Source organism: Dendropsophus ebraccatus, chromosome 9, assembly GCF_027789765.1.
Source record: "Dendropsophus ebraccatus isolate aDenEbr1 chromosome 9, aDenEbr1.pat, whole genome shotgun sequence".
In the NCBI taxonomy this organism is placed as follows: domain Eukaryota; kingdom Metazoa; phylum Chordata; class Amphibia; order Anura; family Hylidae; genus Dendropsophus; species Dendropsophus ebraccatus.
In genome coordinates this window covers 111,332,442-111,350,412 of record NC_091462.1, presented here as the reverse complement: position 1 = coordinate 111,350,412, position 17,971 = coordinate 111,332,442, and the positions used below count along the sequence as shown (strand labels likewise).

The window sequence follows — 17,971 nt, the reverse complement described above, 5'->3', positions numbered from 1 at the left end:
ACTGCCTGCGCCTGGAGAGACAAGGGGGTGCTGCCTCCGCCTGGAGAGACAAGGGGGCTTTGCCTCCGCCTGGAGAGACAAGGGGGTGCTGCCTCTGCCTGGAGAGACAAGGGGGCTTTGCCTCCGCCTGGAGAGACAAGGGGGCGCTGCCTCCGCCTGGAGAGACAAGGGGGCTTTGCCTCCGCCTAGAGAGACAAGGGGGCACTGCCTCCGCCCGGAGAGACAAGGGGGCACTGCCTCCACCTGGAGAGACAAGGGGGCTTTGCCTCCGCCTGGAGAGACAAGGGGGTGCTGCCTCCGCCTGGAGAGACAAGGGGACACTGCCTCCGCCTGGAGAGACAAGGGGGTGCTGCCTCCGCCTGGAGAGACAAGGGGGTGCTGCCTCCGCCTGGAGAGACAAGGGGACACTGCCACCGCCTGGAGAGACAAGGGGGTGCTGCCTCCGCCTGGAGAGACAAGGGGACACTGCCTCCGCCTGGAGAGACAAGGGGGTGCTGCCTCCGCCTGGAGAGACAAGGGGACACTGCCTCCGCCTGGAGAGACAAGGGGGCGCTGCCTCCGCCTGGAGAGACAAGGGGGCTTTGCCTCCGCCTAGAGAGACAAGGGGGCACTGCCTCCGCCCGGAGAGACAAGGGGGCACTGCCTCCGCCTGGAGAGACAAGGGGACACTGCCTCCGCCTGGAGAGACAAGGGGACGCTGCCTCCGCCTGGAGAGACAAGGGGGTGCTGCCTCCGCCTGGAGAGACAAGGGGACGCTGCCTCCGCCTGGAGAGACAAGGGGGTGCTGCCTCCGCCTGGAGAGACAAGGGGACACTGCCTCCGCCTGGAGAGACAAGGGGGTGCTGCCTCTGCCTGGAGAGACAAGGGGACACTGCCTCCGCCTGGAGAGACAAGGGGGTGCTGCCTCCGCCTGGAGAGACAAGGGGGTGCTGCCTCCGCCTGGAGAGACAAGGGGGCACTGCCTCCGCCTGGAGAGACAAGGGGGCGCTGCCTCCGCCTGGAGAGACAAGGGGTTGCTGCCTCCACCTGGAGAGACAAGGGGGCGCTGCCTCCGCCTGGAGAGACAAGGGGGTGCTGCCTCCGCCTGGAGAGACAAGGGGACACTGCCTCCGCCTGGAGAGACAAGGGGACACCGCTTCCACCTGGTTTTGGTTGCAAAATACCGAGGAAAAATACTGTGTGTGAACATAGCCTTAGGCTCGGTGCACACACAAAATAAACGCTAAATACGACCTTCAATTTAAATGAAAATGAAACAATTGAGTGAACAGGTTAAAAAACAGACGTATTTTGTGTGGTAAATATTTGGATGGTTGTAATCAGTTGCAGATGTTGTTCCATGCTGTGTGTGCACTGCCGGACAATTTCCCAATGACTTCAATGCAGCGTATTAATTGAAAATACGGCCGTACTTTACCTTTATTTTAGTGTGTAAACAAAACCTAAGGATTCGTTCACACGGGGATAGAAATATTGCTAATATTTTCTAAATTCTCTAGATTTGCACATTGAAAGTCTGCAGTATTACTCCCGGCTATGCAAATTTTAGCCATAATTATGCAAATTGCAGCCATTATTTGCATAATATGGCTGTAATTTTTCTTCAAAAAGTTGGCCGTCCAAAAAGACGACCATAAAACGGCTAGGAAACAATGTTGTATGAATATAGCCTAATGCAGTAGCAGGCAAGTCGATGGGATTATAAAAAATCCAGAATTCTATTGACATTGAGAAATTGTTACTGATTTTTGGCATTTACTTCAAGGGCGAAGTTAAAGGGGTACTCTAGCAAAAAAAAGAAAACCTTTTAAATCCACTGGTGTCAGAAAGTGTCAGAGATTTGTAATTTAGGCTGGTGCGCCTCCTCTCTCCACGCCTCTCTGCCACTCTTGACATGTCCATTCTGAGTGGAGAGGCGCACGAGCCCTCCCATTCAAACAGATAGCAGGCAGAATTCTGCACCAAGTCTGTGCATGGGGGTTCCGCAAGCAATTTTGCGCCAATTCCGTAGTGTGAACGAGCCAAAAGCAGATACAGATATTAGTGGAATGACAGTACTAAGAGCACATCTACTGTCATAGCAAAGAATACATCCTGGAACCTTATATCAGGAAGGGGAAACCTTCGGCCATTATGCTTCCGCTGTCCAGGCATGATGGGAATTATTGTTTTCCAACAGTCGGAGGCCGCAGGTTCCTGCCCCCGCCCTACATCTATGTGTAATATTTCCCTTGTATTTAACATTGTGAGCACTATTTGTATCTCCTGTGCTTTTTTGCAGATTACAGATGGACTCCAGTCATAGAAAACATTTACATTCCCCGCCTCCTCTGTGACTCCCCGGTCACCCTGCGGTGCCGTATCTCAGGGTATTTCCCAGATTCAGTCACTGTGAGATGGAAGAAAGATCGACAAGATGTGACTAATGAACATACCCAATTATTAACATCCAGGAGAGCGGCCGATAACACCTACAGCTGTACGGCCAGTCTGACCATCACCCCCACACTGGGGGCAGAATTTATATGTCTGGTGGACCATCCCTCCCAGGAGAAACCTATAGAGAGAAGGATGGGGAGACTACAAGTCTATGGTGAGTGTATACATTTATAAAGACAGAGAGAGCAAGGCAGTGTGTCCTCACACCAGCAGGGGGTAGTTTGTTTTCCACATCATCACACCAGCAGGGGGCAGTGTGTCATCTACGTCATCACACCAGCAGGGGTAGTTTATTATTCCCCACATCATCACACCAGCAGGGGGCAGTGTGTCATCTACGTCATCACACCAGCAGGGGTAGTTTATTATTCCCCACATCATCACACCAGCAGGGGGCAGCATGTCCTCCCCCCATCATCACACCAGCAGGAGGCAGTTTGTCCTCCAAATCATCACACCAGCAGGATGTAGTGTGTCCTAAACACATCATTACACCAGCAGGGGGCGGTGTGTCCTCCATGCATTATTACACCAGCAGAGGGCAGCATGTCCTTCACATCATCACATCAGCAGGGGGCAGTGTGTACCCCACGTCACCATCACACCAGCAGGGGGCAGAGCGTCCTTCACATCATCACACCAGCAGGGGGCAGCATGTCCTTCACATCATCACATTAGCAGGGGGCAGTGTGTACCCCACGTCACCATTACACCAGCAGGGGGCAGTGCGTCCTTCACATCATCACACCCGCAGGGGGCAGCATGTCCTTCACATCATCACATTAGCAGGGGGCAGTGTGTACCCCACGTCACCATCACACCAGCAGGGGGCAGCATGTCCTCCCCACATCATCACAGGAGGCAGTGTATTCTCCCCACATAAACATACCAGCAGGGGGCAGGGTATCCTCCACATCATACCAGTAGGGGGCAGGGTGTCCTCCATATCATCACACCAGCAGAGCGCAGTGTGTCCTCCTCAACATGATCACACCAACAGGGGGCAGTTTGCCCTTCACATCATCACACGAGCAGGGCGCAGTGGGTCCTCCCAATATCATCACACCAAAAGGAGGCAGTGTGTCCTCCCCACATCATCACACCAGCAGGGCAGAATGTATCCTCCCCACATCCTCACACCAGCAGGGCGCAGTGTGTCCTCCTCACATCATACCAACATGGGGGGAGTGTGTCCTTCACATCATCACAGAAGCAGGGCACAGTGTGTCCTCCCCACATCATCACACCAGCAGAGCGCAGTGTGTCCTCCCCACATCATCACAACAACAGGGGGAAGTTTGTCCTTCACATCATCACACCAGCAGGGTGAACATGGCCTAATACTGATCTTCTGTATAACTTAAGGGGTACAAGGGGTACAAACTGGGTCCTGTTCCTGCAGCAGAAGAAAGTAGGCACTCCTCAGGCACACCTGGCACTGTTTGCAGAAGAGACATACTCTAGAAAGTGGCAATAAATCATTTGCAAACTACTTTATATTTGTTGGAACAACTGCGTTGGCCCACAGAAGATACTGTATTTCACCTGATGGGATCGGTACAGTTGTTTCAAAGCAAATAAATGAGCTCCAAATTGTTCAATAGACCTGTTGCTATCTAGGTATAGGCCTATCTAGGTATAGGCCTAGGCCTAGCTGACGCGGGGATTCCCTACTTTTAAAAATTTCTTCCATGAAACGCACCATTGAACGCACCATTAATAAGACAAAGTCAGATGAACCAGACAAACATCCGTCCCTAATATAACAAGAAACAATGGGACATATATATATTTGGCTCTGTCTTATAGGAAGATTTTGTGTTTTGCCCATAACAACCAATCCCAGCTGAGATTTCATCTTACCAAAGTAATAGGAGAATGAAAGCTGGTCTTCAAACCAAGGTAAAAAGAGAAATGTTGTGTTTTACAGAATAAAATGAAGGGTCCAATACTGTGAATGGTCGGAGTGCGATAATGTAGAAGAAGAAGCTGCCGCCACGTCGGGGATGAATCACAGGGATAAAGAGAATACTCGGCTTCTGCTAAAGAAATGGAAGATAATGTCATCATTTTATTATATTTTATTCTATTTATTATTTGTCATGCTGTATCAGGAATTATACGCTGGAAGCAATGAATGAATGGACTTGACATACAGTAACCTACACAGGGGGCCTTATCTGTATGGAAACTGACGTAATAGTAAAAATATCATACTGTAATGTTACAGGTAAAAACCTTTAAATAAAGGCTGAATAAAATATTATCTGGATCACTATGGTCTATAGACGTATATATTACCTCTTGCCTCATTACTGGCCCATGACTCCATTACTTACCGTTACTCCTCCAATGCTCTACCCTGTGTACACTACTACTGTGTTTCTATGAAAATAAGAGCATTTTGCAGGTTTATGCAGTAGTGTTCTGCCAATAGCTGCAGCTGGAAACCCAGGAGGAGGGGGGAGACGGGGACAGTGAGCCCGGCTGCTTCCCACCCATCCATTGCTACCTGCTGGCCTCAGCTACCCTAACCGGTAGAGGACAACTTGGCGACAGCCCCTTCCTACACCAAAGGTGAGAACATAGAGCGCAGACAAGACAAACAAAGAAAAACAGGTAATCGAGCTGAGGGTCAAAACAAGTCTGGAAGCAAAGTATAGAATCAGAAACAAAAAAGTAGTCAAAAAGCAATAGCAGAGGTGAGAATAACCAATATAAGAGATACAGGAGGAAATGCTAGCACACTCAACTGAGACTAATAGCAAGCAGTCAGGTGTGGGTTAGTGACCTGCTTATGGGATGCCAGGAATCCGCGCCAGGTGTGATTGGACTGGCCCCCGGCATCCACAAAAGGAGCAGGAGAAGTGAGAGCGGTAAGAAGGGGGTCAAATACATAAGCAAAACTAAGGTTTACTGTTTAAGGGCCAGAGGAAAAAGCAGGGGAAGAGATGGGTGTGGTGGAGTATCAATTACCAAGCAGCGGGAATAGAGCTGTGTTCAGACAGAGGCCTAAAAAGGCATGCACGTGACAAATAGGCTTGAAATATCGGCCCCACTCCAATAATAAGCCCTAGTTAAAATCAGCTGACTAGATCCCTGACACTGGGTGACTGAACATCAGCCAATCAGTGCCAGACTTGTTATGCTCTGCCCCCCCACGTGCTGAACACAAACTTCAGGGGACACAGGAGGAGTATGAAGATGGGGGGATGGAGGCCAAGTACAGAAAAGGAAGGGAGGTGGAAGGTATGGGGAGGCCTTACTGCAGAGGGGGGTGTATAGAGTATGGGGGAATAACTGCAGAGGGAGGGGGAGGTATACAGTATGGAGACTACATGCAGAGAGGGATGTATAAGATATAGGGGAAAAAGTACAGAGAGGGAGGGATGTATACAGTATGGGGGAACAACTACTATAGAGCATGGAGACCAAACTACAAGGGAACTTATAGTATAGAAGCCTAACAACAGTAGTACATACAGTACAACAGCTGTATAGGGTAGGGGCTACAATATAGCGGCATGCTGTGTTTCACCATAAATAAGACCTACTCCAAAAATAAGCCCTAGCTAGAGATGAGCGAGCATGCTCTTCCAAGCTTGGTACTCGTTCAAGTATTAGGGTACTCGTTGGTGCTTGTTACTCAGGCAAGCATTTCGCGATACTCGAGACAATGGCATCTTCCTCTTCCTGTATGTTTGGAGGATTTTTCTCAGCCAGTCATCATGCAGGAGAGGCTTTGGGAGCTTGTAGCATCGTGTGGTAACCCTACATGTCGATAGCAGTGATTGGCTGGCCAGATCAGAAGACCCTGGCATATAAGAATCAGGTCCCGCAGTGCTCGCGTCAGACGCAGGCTGGAAGAGATTGGGGAGAGAGCTGCTGTCTGTCAGGGAGAGGGTTAGGCAGGAAATTAGTGTGCAGTTAGGCAGGAATCCGACACGAATAACCCAACAGTCCTTTTAAAGGCTTAACATTTTTAAAACATATTTTTTTTTTTGCTACTCTTGGCTGCTGACTTGGACTTGTAGTGCAGCTGTCAGTAGTCAATTTGTCCTGTTGCTGATGTGGTGAGCCCCTGAATGGTGTTATAGCGGTGGGACGGCCAGTCACTTGCTAGATGGAAGTGTGATGCCACTACTGTGGTGGATGGCCGAGATACAAACGGAACTTGTTGTGTTGTCACGTGACGCCAGTGCCAGGTGGGCACACAGGTGTGATGGCACGCCTGCTTTTAAGGAGTAAGGCCGGTTGTACCCTTTTCCCCTGTGGTCCGTGTCCTGCCGGGTTGCTACCTGGTCCCTTGGGATAGTGTCACAGATGATGTAGTCACAGGTGGCCAGAGCGGTGTAATGACCCTCCCGGGTAGTAGGACCCGCCACCCATAGAAAGGGGAAGTGTCCCAAGGTTGCGGTGTATATGCTGTGTAGGTGGAGATGAATGATCACAGACTCTGTGGATAACGTTGAGTTAGTTTACTATTGGCAAATGTGCAACAGGTAATACAGAAGGGCTCGGATATACACTTGACAAAGTTCAAATAAATACTTGAGCATAGAACCACCAGATCTGTGCGATAAGTGCTGAGTAGGATATAGCAGTGTTGGTAGAGTTGTACTGAGGTAGCGTAGCAGCGAGGAGGATGCCGTGAGAGTCTCAACCCAAGTAGTAATGTGCTCTGCCGGGATGTTCAGAAGAAGAAAACCTGTGCCTGTGTATTGACCTTTACTTTAGTCTTCACACCACCTTATGCCCACTAGCATTGGCCGAACCGTACTAATAGGTGACACAGGCCCCAGACCTTGTTACCTGGGTTGAGCTGAGTGCTGAGGGTTCCCTGGCTGACACCCGCGCTGCAAGATGGAGTTCATAGGCTTTTACTGAAACTTTGCTCTACTCGGATCAGTTCCTAGCTCTGTGGCTCTTTAGTGGCAACTGTCCTGCTCTGTTACTTCTCCTAGTCCACGGCATGGGTTGAGGTTATCTCTGGCTGGTCTTCTCTTAAGAGGTTTAATACTGCATAGTACTTGGTGTAGGTACTAAATGGAAAGTTGGTGACAGAGCACTGTTCTGTGTCCTTCCCATGCAGGGCACTGACTAAGAACTAACTCTTCTCTTCCTGTCTCCCGAGTGACTAACTTCCTCCCTAGCGTGTAGGGTGCTGTGATTGGGTGAAAATAGTGCAACAGAAGAGCTGATAGGCCAGAAGAAAGTAGAAAGCCTACTGGTTCACAGATTCTGGTACACACAAACACAATAACCCTTTGTGATATTTCAGCTGTGCAGCTTCCACACTTCAACACACAATATAGCGACATCTAGTGGTCATCCCTTAATACTACTTTGGCTATAATGAGACCACAAAAAGTACAGACTTTTGCGAATGGTGTATATAACAGTTACACCCCTAGTGGGACACCACACTGACATTGTTTTGGCTGTCTGGGATCTTTAGTTCAGCTATATCTAGCCTCACTGTGCAGTGTCCTGTGCCCGGTTCATGGTTTGAGTGGTTCAGCAGCTACCTCAGTCGAACTTAGTCACTCTGTTGTCACTGCCATGCTTCGTTGCACCTAGTTGGGTGCTTTCCTGACATTTGCCAGCACATGTGCCTTGCTTATCTTGGTCTGGGTCAGCAAAATTGTATTGAGGGCCACCACCTGGCTGTTGCCCATAATTTGGCGTAATGTTGGCGATTAGCCAGCCCCAGAGGCCTCAATGCATGCTGCCCCTGCTATTTCCTGTCCATTTCCATGTTGTTTCCATCATTTTCTGAGGTTTCCAGGTTTTCACGCAACCTTCCATGTGCAGAGCTTTGGTCCCCTGCAAAAATGCTTGATTTTTCCATTGGCTTCAATGGGGCTCATAACTCGAAACGAGCAACTGAGCATTGGGAAATATTCGTCTCGAGTATCGAGCACCCAAGCATTTTAGTACTCGCTCATCCCTAGCCCTTTTTTTTAAGAGAACATGGGTGAGAGGGGGAGCAAGGAGACATTACAGTTTTCAGCAGATCAGGAGCTTTGGAAAGTCTCTTTGACACTTTACACAAGCGTATCTCTTCTATCTACATATATTGGCTGGACTGACACAAAAACAACCCATACAACAGCACGCTGCAAATGCTAAGACATTGGGTTAACACAGGTATTTGAAACTGCAAAACTGCTATAGAAAAAAACGGAAATTCTTAGTAACCTATTAGATGGAATAGTGTGTACCCTCCCAGAGGGATAAGGTGACCTCAGAGGGGCCGACCCTATGCTATACACTGACCTCTCCTGGATCCTCCGGTGGGCCTCCAGCTTTAGAAGCTGCACTAACACTAACCTTATCCCTCCGCATTTAATAATCCTAATCACCCTCAATAATTCCTCCATATGACTTTTTAACCTTTTACTATTTTTAACAAAGAACATTTTAGGCTTAGTCTTCTGTTAACAATCCTTGACTAGTCTACTTCCTCAGTCCCTCCAGTAGGGGCGCTAAAGTCCCTGCTCACTAAATATACATCAATAAAGGAATAACACAGATTAATAATGAGACTAGACATTTGTCATAAACTATTAACCCTTCATTGCCCAAGATCTCCAGGGATACAAACATGAATCTCTTCCCTATTCTTGTCCCCCATATGTTATCCTAAAGGGGTTATCCAAAATTAGAAATAAACACAGCTACAGTACTTTATTGCAAAAACAGCGCCACCCTGTCCTCACATTGTGTGTGGTATTACAACTCAGCTCCATTCACTTCAAAGGAACTGAATGGCCGACCCCACACTCAGACTTAGGGTGGTATTACACGAAGCGATTATCGTTCGAATAATCGTTCAATCGGTCGTATTTGAACGATTATCTTTAAGTGTAATAGTAGACAACGATTAAACGACGAACGATTGGTCGCTGGTCGTTTAATAGGTTTTGAATCTATTTTTATCGTTTGTCTTTTACACATCGTTCGCACATCGTTCGTTTGAATAAGATGTCGTTAGCCGTTCCCTGTTCATTCGCAAATTGAAAGGGGAGTGTTCTTGAATTTTGTTGCTCCAATATAACCGATAATCTTTCCGTGTAGTAAAACGAACGATTATTAGGCAACCGCTATTGCGATCGTTGGAGATCGTTTATCGTTAATCGTTAATTGAAAAAAATCGCTTCGTGTAATACCACCCTTAGGACAATAGCGGTGCTGTATCTCAAAGAAAGCGCTGGGTTTTTCTAAACCTGGACTGAATATCCACCTTGTTCGCTCCATAGACTGTGATGACAGGAAGATGTTGGATTTGATGGACATAGCGAAGGGGAGATGCACACTCACACACTCACTCACTCACTCACTCACACTCACACACTCACTCAAGATCAGGCGTGAGACCCTGTCCAACCTTTTGACATGTCTGATGACAGTAACATTAAGCAGTGGGGACCCAGCTAGTGATAGAACGGCAGCGGCACCATATCAGACAAGTGATATATTATAAGTACAACCCTCTTACCACTATTATATCCCTGTGTACAAATCCCAGGACCTCTGAATGGCATCAATGTATAATCCACACTGAGCCACAAAGGGTTAATGCACTTTGTACACACAAAGAATAGAAAGTGAAAGTACATGGTGTCTGGGGAATACCAACTTATTCCGCAATTAAAGGAAGAAGGTAAAGCAAACAGATTGAGCAATATGGACGGTATACGGGCAGCAATCCTCTGCCTCCTGGTTCTGGGCTCCTCAGGTCAGTACCATTCTACACTATGTAAGTAATAAAGTGTATAGGGGTTCAGTGGTAAAGGAGGTTTAGATGTTTATTGCGGACAGGGATCAATGTTCTTCTATATGTATCTCTTCCTGGAGCACAGTCATAGATTAGTAACGTATTATCTGCTTAGGATACCTGTGATCGGCCCTCAGTGACGGGTGGAGCCCTCCAGGGTCAGTAACATCTCCTCAACTCCTCCCTATCCTAATCCCTGAACTGTTACCAGAAACCAGCATAACGTCAGCCCTGCAGTCACAAAATACAAATGTACAATATCATACGCCCACATTGTGTTGGTATATACACGTGCACTGTCGTCAGAGGGTCGGGTGGCTGTAGATATTCCTTACAGAATGTGTGTGTGTGTGTGTGTGTGTGTGTGTGGATGCTATGGCTGCAGCAGGCTGTGTGTGTGTATGCTATGGCGTCAGCAGGCTGTGTGTGTGTATATGCTATGGCTGCAGCAGGCTGTGTGTGTTATGGCTGCAGCAGGCTGTGTGTGTGTGTGTGTGCGTGCGTGCTATGGCTGCAGCAGGCTGTGTGTGTGTGTGTGTGTGTGTGTGTGTGCTATGGCTGCAGCAGGCTGTGTGTGTGTAAGTGTGTGTGTGTGTGCTATGGCTGCAGCAGGCTGTGTATATATGTGTGCTATGGATGCAGCAGGCTGCGTGTGTGTGTGTGCTATGGCTGCAGCAGGCTGTGTATATATGTGTGCTATGGCTGCAGCAGGCTGTGTGTGTGTGTGTGTGTGTATGCTATGGCTGCAGCAGGCTGTGTGCTATGGCTGCAGCAGGCTTTGTGTGTGTATATTCTATGGCGTAAGCAGGCTCTGTGTGTGTGTGTATGCTATGGCTGCAGCAGGCTGTGTGTGTTATGGCTGCAGCAGGCTGTGTGTGTGTGTGTGTGTATGCTATGGCTGCAGCAGGCTGTGTGCTATGGCTGCAGCAGGCTTTGTGTGTGTATATGCTATGGCGTCAGCAGGCTCTGTGTGTGTGTGTATGCTATGGCTGCAGCAGGCTGTGTGTGCTATGGCTGCAGCAGGCTTTGTGTGTGTATATGCTATGGCGTCAGCAGGCTCTGTGTGTGTGTGTGTATGCTATGGCTGCAGCAGGCTGTGTGTGTTATGGCTGCAGCAGGCTGTGTGTGTGTGTGTGTGTGCTATGGCTGCAGCAGGCTGTGTGTGTGTGTGTGTGTGTGCTATGGCTGCAGCAAGCTGTGTGTGTGTGTGTGTGTGTATGCTATGGCTGCAGCAGGTTGTGTGTGTATATATATGCTATGGCTGCAGCAGGCTGTGTGTGTGCTATGGCTGCAGCAGGCTGTGTGAGTGTGTGTGTGTGCTATGGCTGCAGCAGGCTGTGTGTATGTGTGTGTGCTATGGCTGCAGCAGGCTGTGTGTGTGTGTGTATATATGCTATGGCTGCAGCAGGCTGTGTGTGTATATGCTATGGCTGCAGCAGGCTGTGTGTGTGTGTGTGTGTGTGTGTGCGCGCTATGGCTGCAGCAGGCTCTGTGTGTGTGTGTGTGGTGTGTGTTTGTGTGTGCTATGGCTGCAGCAGGCTGTGTGTATGTGTGCTATGGCTGCAGCAGGCTGTGTGTGTGTGTGTGTGTATGCTATGGCTGCAGCAGGCTGTGTGTGTGTGCTATGGCTGCAGCAGGCTGTGTGTGTGTGTGTGTGTGCTATTTCTGCAGCAGGCTGTGTGTGTGTGTGTGTGTATATATATATATATGCTATGGCTGCAGCAGGCTGTGTGTGTGTGTGTGTGTGTGTGTGTATATGCTATGGCTGCAGCAGGCTTTGTGAGTGTGTGTGTGCTGTGGCTGCAGCAGGCTGTGTGAGTGTGCTGTGGCTGCAGCAGGCTGTGTGTATGTGTGCTATGGCTGCAGCAGGCTGTGTGTGTGTGTATATATGCTATGGCTGTGTGTGTGTGTGTGTGTGTGTGCGTGCACTATGGCTGCAGCAGGCTGTGTGTATGTGTGTACTATGGCTGCAGCAGGCTGTGTGTGTGTATATATGCTATGGCTGCAGCAGGCTGTGTGTGCACTTTGGCGTGCCCCCACAGTGGCCACTCTATATCACTATGTGTGACCTCTCTATATCACTATGTGTGACCCCCTCTATATCACTATGTGTGACCCCCTCTATATCACTATGTGTGACCTCCTGTATATCACTATGTGTGACCCCTCTATATCACTATGGCTGACCTCTATATCACAGGGATCTGGCATTGTTAGCAGTGTATCTGTGTGTATGGTGAATATTAGTTAGAAACATAGAACATTGTCAGCAGGAAAAGACTACTGCTCCATCTAGTCTAGTTGTGAGTAGTTCAGGACATGGAGGCTGGAGACTGGCTGCATCCACTGCACACACAGGAGAAGCTGCTTTATATACAGTATTCCTTTATTCCCTCAGAAGTCGCCCCAGGATCATGTAGGACATTAGGGAGAAGCTGCGGAGCCAGTGTGATAAATAACGCCCCTGGTATATGACCGGCCATTTATGAAGGAGCAGGAGTTGGTGTCGGAGTGGGTCACGGAATGGCTGGTACTGCAGTACCGGACAGATGTTCTTCACTTCTGATGAATTGGGATGTGGGCGAATCCCAATTCGCCGCTGCACACAATGGAGCGCGTGGCCGGAGCTGCTCGCTCCATTGTGTGCAGTGACAGGTTTTCTGCGGCCGCTATTCAGTGAATAGCAGCCGCAGAAAACTGACATGTCAGTTTTTTGCAGTACCGCTAGGGATCCTGGCCGGAGTGTGTACCATGTGTATGTATATATATGTACAATGGGGGACATTTATTAAGTCCGGCGTTTTCTGCGCCGGACTTAAAAATGTCCCCGCAGTGCCGACAGTACGCTGATATATGTAGAGGAAACCTACGCCAGCTGAGGAATGGAGTAGGTTTCCTGCTTATTTTTTAACTAAACTAATGGTGAATAGAGCGGACTCTGAGTCCAGGATTCCATAGAGGGCAGCACTACGTAAGTTCCGTAGTAATCACGGCTGTTGGTGCAAATCGGCAACAACGCCCGTGATTATTACAAAACTTACGTAGTGTGAACATAGCCCGATACAGCATGAAGTAATGTTTAGGAGTCAACAGTCACATAATGGACTTTATAGACGAACTTATACAAGTAAAAGGATAAGCAATGCAAACGTCATAGAAACATAGGAGGAGATTTATCAAACATGGTGTAAAGAATATTTGGCTCAGTTGCCCCTAGCAACCAATCAGATTCCACCTATTATATTCCAAAGAGTCTGTGAGGAATGAGAGGTGGAATCTGATTGGTTGCCAGGGGCAACTGAGCCAGTCTCACTTTACACCATGTTTGATAAATCTCCCCCATAGTCCCTGGTTGGATGCTATCCGCTAACCCTAATGCTGCAAGACATATAATACCATTATACACGTTATTCTCCACAGTGTCCTCCCTGAGGCTGACGGGACCATCTGTACATACAGCCAGGCTGGGGTCTGACACCCTGGTTCCTTGCCTGGTCACAGTGGACAATCCTCCTGTAGATCCGGAACATATAACAATATTCTGGCTCCACCAAGATAAGGAAATCCTGAGCTATGATAAATCTGTGAGGACGACGTCTCCGAGATATTCCCTGAGCACAGAAGCATTAGGAGCCGGGACTGGTGACCTGACTATTACTAATATACAGATACCTGATGGGGGGATGTACAAGTGTTCAGTGACCTACAGATCACAGACCAAGGAGAAGGAGATCCGGCTGGACGTTGGAGGTAAGTCATGTATCTTCCATCTGCAGTGTCCCAGAACCCATGTGCCACTGCTGTATTATGTATATATGTAGGTCGGCACTGGGTTTATGTATATTTTAAAACAGAAGAGACCTCTGATAGAGAGCAGCACAGTATCATACATAACTACCTATAGGTATATAGTCAAAACAGGAAAATATATTCACTAAACAATCCTGCAGGTGCAATTTGTCGATTAGAAGTGGCAGACAATGATTTATAGTAGGATACAGTCTTAGGCTCGGTTCACACACAGTATTTTTGCTCAGTATTTTGCAACCAAAACCAGGAGTGGATTGAAAACACAGAAAGGCTATGCTCACACACGGTAGGAAATTTAGTCTATGTCCGTCATTTTATGACAAATAATGGCCGTTATATCATAATGTGGTGTACGCTCGACCGGTCACTTGCTAGATGGTAACGTGTGATGCCACTTCTGTAGTGGTTAGTAGGAATATAACTCAGCCAGGTGTTAGGTTGTCGTGACGCCAGTGGTGGTTGGGCACACAGGTATGGGGGCACACCTGCTTTTATTTTAAATAGTCTTGCTATACCCTTTGCCCTTTGGTTGTAACCTGCCAGGATGTGAGGGGGTCCCTTGGGCGCTTATCACGGTGGTCCAGAGTGGAGTTGTGACCCACCCGGACTATTGGTACCGCCACCCACAGAAAGGGGAGATGACCCAAGGAAGATGCAATGGCTGTGTAGGTGCTTGGATAAGAATTACAGAGTCCCGTTACAATAAATAAACTCTTTTTTACTGCAAGAATACTTGATAAGTGATACACCATAGGCTTTTGACTCGATAAGTTACTTTAGACCTTGGAGGTTCTGTGCTGAGAGCTTGAAAAGTAGTACAGCCGTGCTGACTGAGTTGCGTGCTAAAAAGTAGAAGAAGTTCAGAGAAGTAGAAAGGAGGATGTCGAGAGAGTCCCAACCCACGGTAGAAGTGTGCTCTGCCGGAACTTTAGAAGGAGAATAAGTAGAATACTTGAGAGTAGAGAGAATACTTGTGCCTGTGTTTTGACTCTTTGGTCTTTGCACCACCTTTTGCCCACCAGTGTTGGGCGACCCATCCTAGAGGGTGACACAAGCCCCAGACCTTATTATCTGAGGTGAGCAGAGTGCTCAGAATTTTCTGGTTACATCCGTGCTGCAAAGTAAAGTACGTAGGCTTGTAGCATCTTTGCTCTATCCGGATCAGTTCCTCTTTCTTCAGGATGCCGTCCTGCACTTTTTGAAATAGTTCTTGGGGTGGGTTGGGATGACCCCTGACTTGTCCTCTGTAAGTGTGCATTCAGCACTGCATAGTGTGTGGAAGTGCTGCTTTCAAGAAAGGAGTGCTAAGGTGTCTCGTGTGCGTTCGTTCACTACAGAGACCAAAACTAAAACTGTCCACAGGGGACCTGGCATAAGCCAGGGCCCTATGTGGCTTTTGCAGGGACCCTTCTGGCTTCCGTCCTTCCTCTACTAAAGCCAGAGTAAGACTCAATAAGGTGTGGCTACACTTCCTCTCCCAATGTGACTTCCTCCTACAGCATCTGTAAGGTGTGCTGTGAGTGGGTGAGAAGAGAGTGCAGGAGAAGAAAGTAGAAAGGAGACAGGTTGAAAAGAGAAAGAGCTCCCATTGGTGCACAGATCCCAGAAACAATAACCCGTTAAGTGCTACAGCTGTGCAATAGTTACGTACACAATATACATACTAGCGACATCTAGTGGTAAAACTTAGGTACTACTTCACCACTACTAATACTTTGAAGTACAGACTTTTGCGAGGGGTGTGGAGGACTAGAAACACCCGTGGTGGGACACCATGATAACGTTGGACGGTGTTTTAAAATAACGCTAATTATTTGCCATTAAATGGCGGCCATCCACTAAATTTCATCCGTGTGTGAACATAGCCCTTCTGTGTTTTCAATCCACTCCTGGTTTTGGTTGTAATATGAGGACCAAAATACTGAACAAAAAAACTGTGTGTGAACATAGCCTCACAATGGAAAATCCCTTTTACCTATTTGTTGATTTTTTTTTTCCTTTTTAACTTGTGGATGAATTTCTTACATTTATGCTTTTAGCTCCTCCACAGGTGATGGTCACAGGTAACACAGTTGTCATGAATAAGGAGAGTGTTCTGCGCTGTTCCATCACTGGATTCTACCCCGTGGACATTGATATCAGATGGTTCCGGGGCACAGAGCTGCAGAGAGATGCCTCAGAGGAGAAAACCTGGACAAACCCAGATAGAACCTACAATGTAACCAGCAGCCTCACCCTAACACCCTCTAAGGAAGACATAGAAAGGAACTTCTCCTGTAGAGTCCAACATGAATTTCTACAGGAACCTCTTCAGAAAACATTCCATCTGTATGTCTCTCCGGAGTATGAAGGTAAAACATTTAGAAAAAAAAATAAAATAAATAAAGAATCAAACATATATGTTAAAAAAAAAATAATTACTGTGTGTATAAGTATAAAAAAACAGTACCTCTGCCTTTCAGACCAGTGCATGTGTAGTACTTGTAAAATAATAGGGGCCAGGAGAGCACTAGGAATTAAATAAAAAATTCCTAAAATCTAGTTGGTCCCCCTCTGTTTTCTCCTTACATACTTCAGGGAGCTGAAATAACCCATTTTGTTTGGCCATTAGATCTCTCTGTTTTGGCGATAATTACCTAATTATACCTAAGCTAGAATTTTTCGAGATTAGAGATGAGCGAACCGGATTCGGGTTCGAGTCCATCAGAACGATCGGCATTTAATTAGTGGTGGCTGCTGAACTTGGATAAAGCTCTAAGGTTGTCTGGAAAACAGCTAATGACTATATCCATGTTTTCCATATAGCCTTAGGGCTTTATCCAACTTCAGCAGCCACCGCAAATCAAATGCCGAAAGTTCGGGTTCGGATGGACTCCAGCATGCTCAAGGTTCGCTCATCTCTATTCGACATATCATAATTAGAGATGAGCGAACCGGGTTCGAGTCGATCTGAACCCGAACGTTCGGCATTTGATTAGCGGTGGCTGCTGAACTTGGATAAAGCTCTAAGGTTGTCTGGAAAACATGGATACAGCCAATGACTATATCCATGTTTTCCATATAGCCTAAAGGCCCTATTCCACCAACAGATCTGACGACAGATTATCTGCCAAAGATTTGAAGCCAAACCCAGGAATGGATTTGAAAAGAGGAGAAATCCAGTCTTTCCTTTATGACCTGTTCTCTGTTTATAGTCTGTTCCTGGGTTTGGCTTCAAATCTTTGGCAGATAATCTGTCGTGAGATCTGTTGGTGGAATAGGGCCTTTAGGGCTTTATCCAACTTCAGCAGCCACCGCTAATCCAATGCCGAAAGTTCGGGTTGGGATGGACTTGAGCATGCTCAAGGTTTGCTCATCTCTAATCATAATGCTATGCTATTGACCATCCTTACATCCTCCATTGGTTTCCATTATGAAGGCTGGGGTCACGATGGAGACAGAATGGGTGGGGTCCCCACTAAATAATTCACAAAATCCAGCTTTCTGCTCACAAACCAAACCTCTCTACCACCTTTGCTATACTAGCTCTCAACTTTTTATATATATATATTTATTTATTTATTTTTTTTTTAGGGGGGGGGCGGTGTAACAGGGTATATGGTTGGGTCTCACAACCTTCCGTGACTCTTGTTTTTGATAACCCATCCCTGCCTATGATCATAGTTTCCTATCAGCTCTTTGGCTTAGCATTCTCATATTCTTTAAACATCATAGACCTTTTGGTGGGATCTAACCATTGAGCTCTAACTGAGAACTTCTGTCTACATTTCTCGCCCTATTTAAAGATTGTTTCTGCACTGGTTCTGAATACAGTCTATGACACAGGCGGAGACGTGCGCACCCACCACAGTCGGCCGGCGGGTGTGAGCTGTGGAATGTATCGCCATTCTGTAGTGTGCACGTACCCTTACCACTCATGTTGGAGATGGAGAGAGATCTGGG

The 17,971-nt window shown here is 47.5% G+C and overlaps 1 protein-coding gene and 1 gene segment (V, D, J or C); both read left to right on the top strand.

The window, feature by feature from the left end:
- Nucleotides 1-4,714, top strand: part of LOC138801505 (Ig heavy chain C region-like) — a 67,392-nt gene extending 62,678 nt beyond the window's left edge. The window contains 2 exon segments of the C gene segment in view: nucleotides 2,282-2,593; nucleotides 4,370-4,714. Coding sequence covers nucleotides 2,282-2,593; nucleotides 4,370-4,374 — 317 coding nt within the window.
- A 5,386-nt stretch (nucleotides 4,715-10,100) lies between these two features.
- Nucleotides 10,101-17,971, top strand: part of LOC138801500 (uncharacterized) — a 33,462-nt gene continuing 25,591 nt past the window's right edge. The window contains exons 1-3 of the mRNA XM_069984403.1: nucleotides 10,101-10,180; nucleotides 13,640-13,969; nucleotides 16,069-16,380. Of these exons, the coding sequence (XP_069840504.1) occupies nucleotides 10,129-10,180; nucleotides 13,640-13,969; nucleotides 16,069-16,380 (694 nt within the window). The 5' untranslated portion in view covers nucleotides 10,101-10,128. The remainder of the gene's footprint in view (nucleotides 10,181-13,639; nucleotides 13,970-16,068; nucleotides 16,381-17,971) is intronic.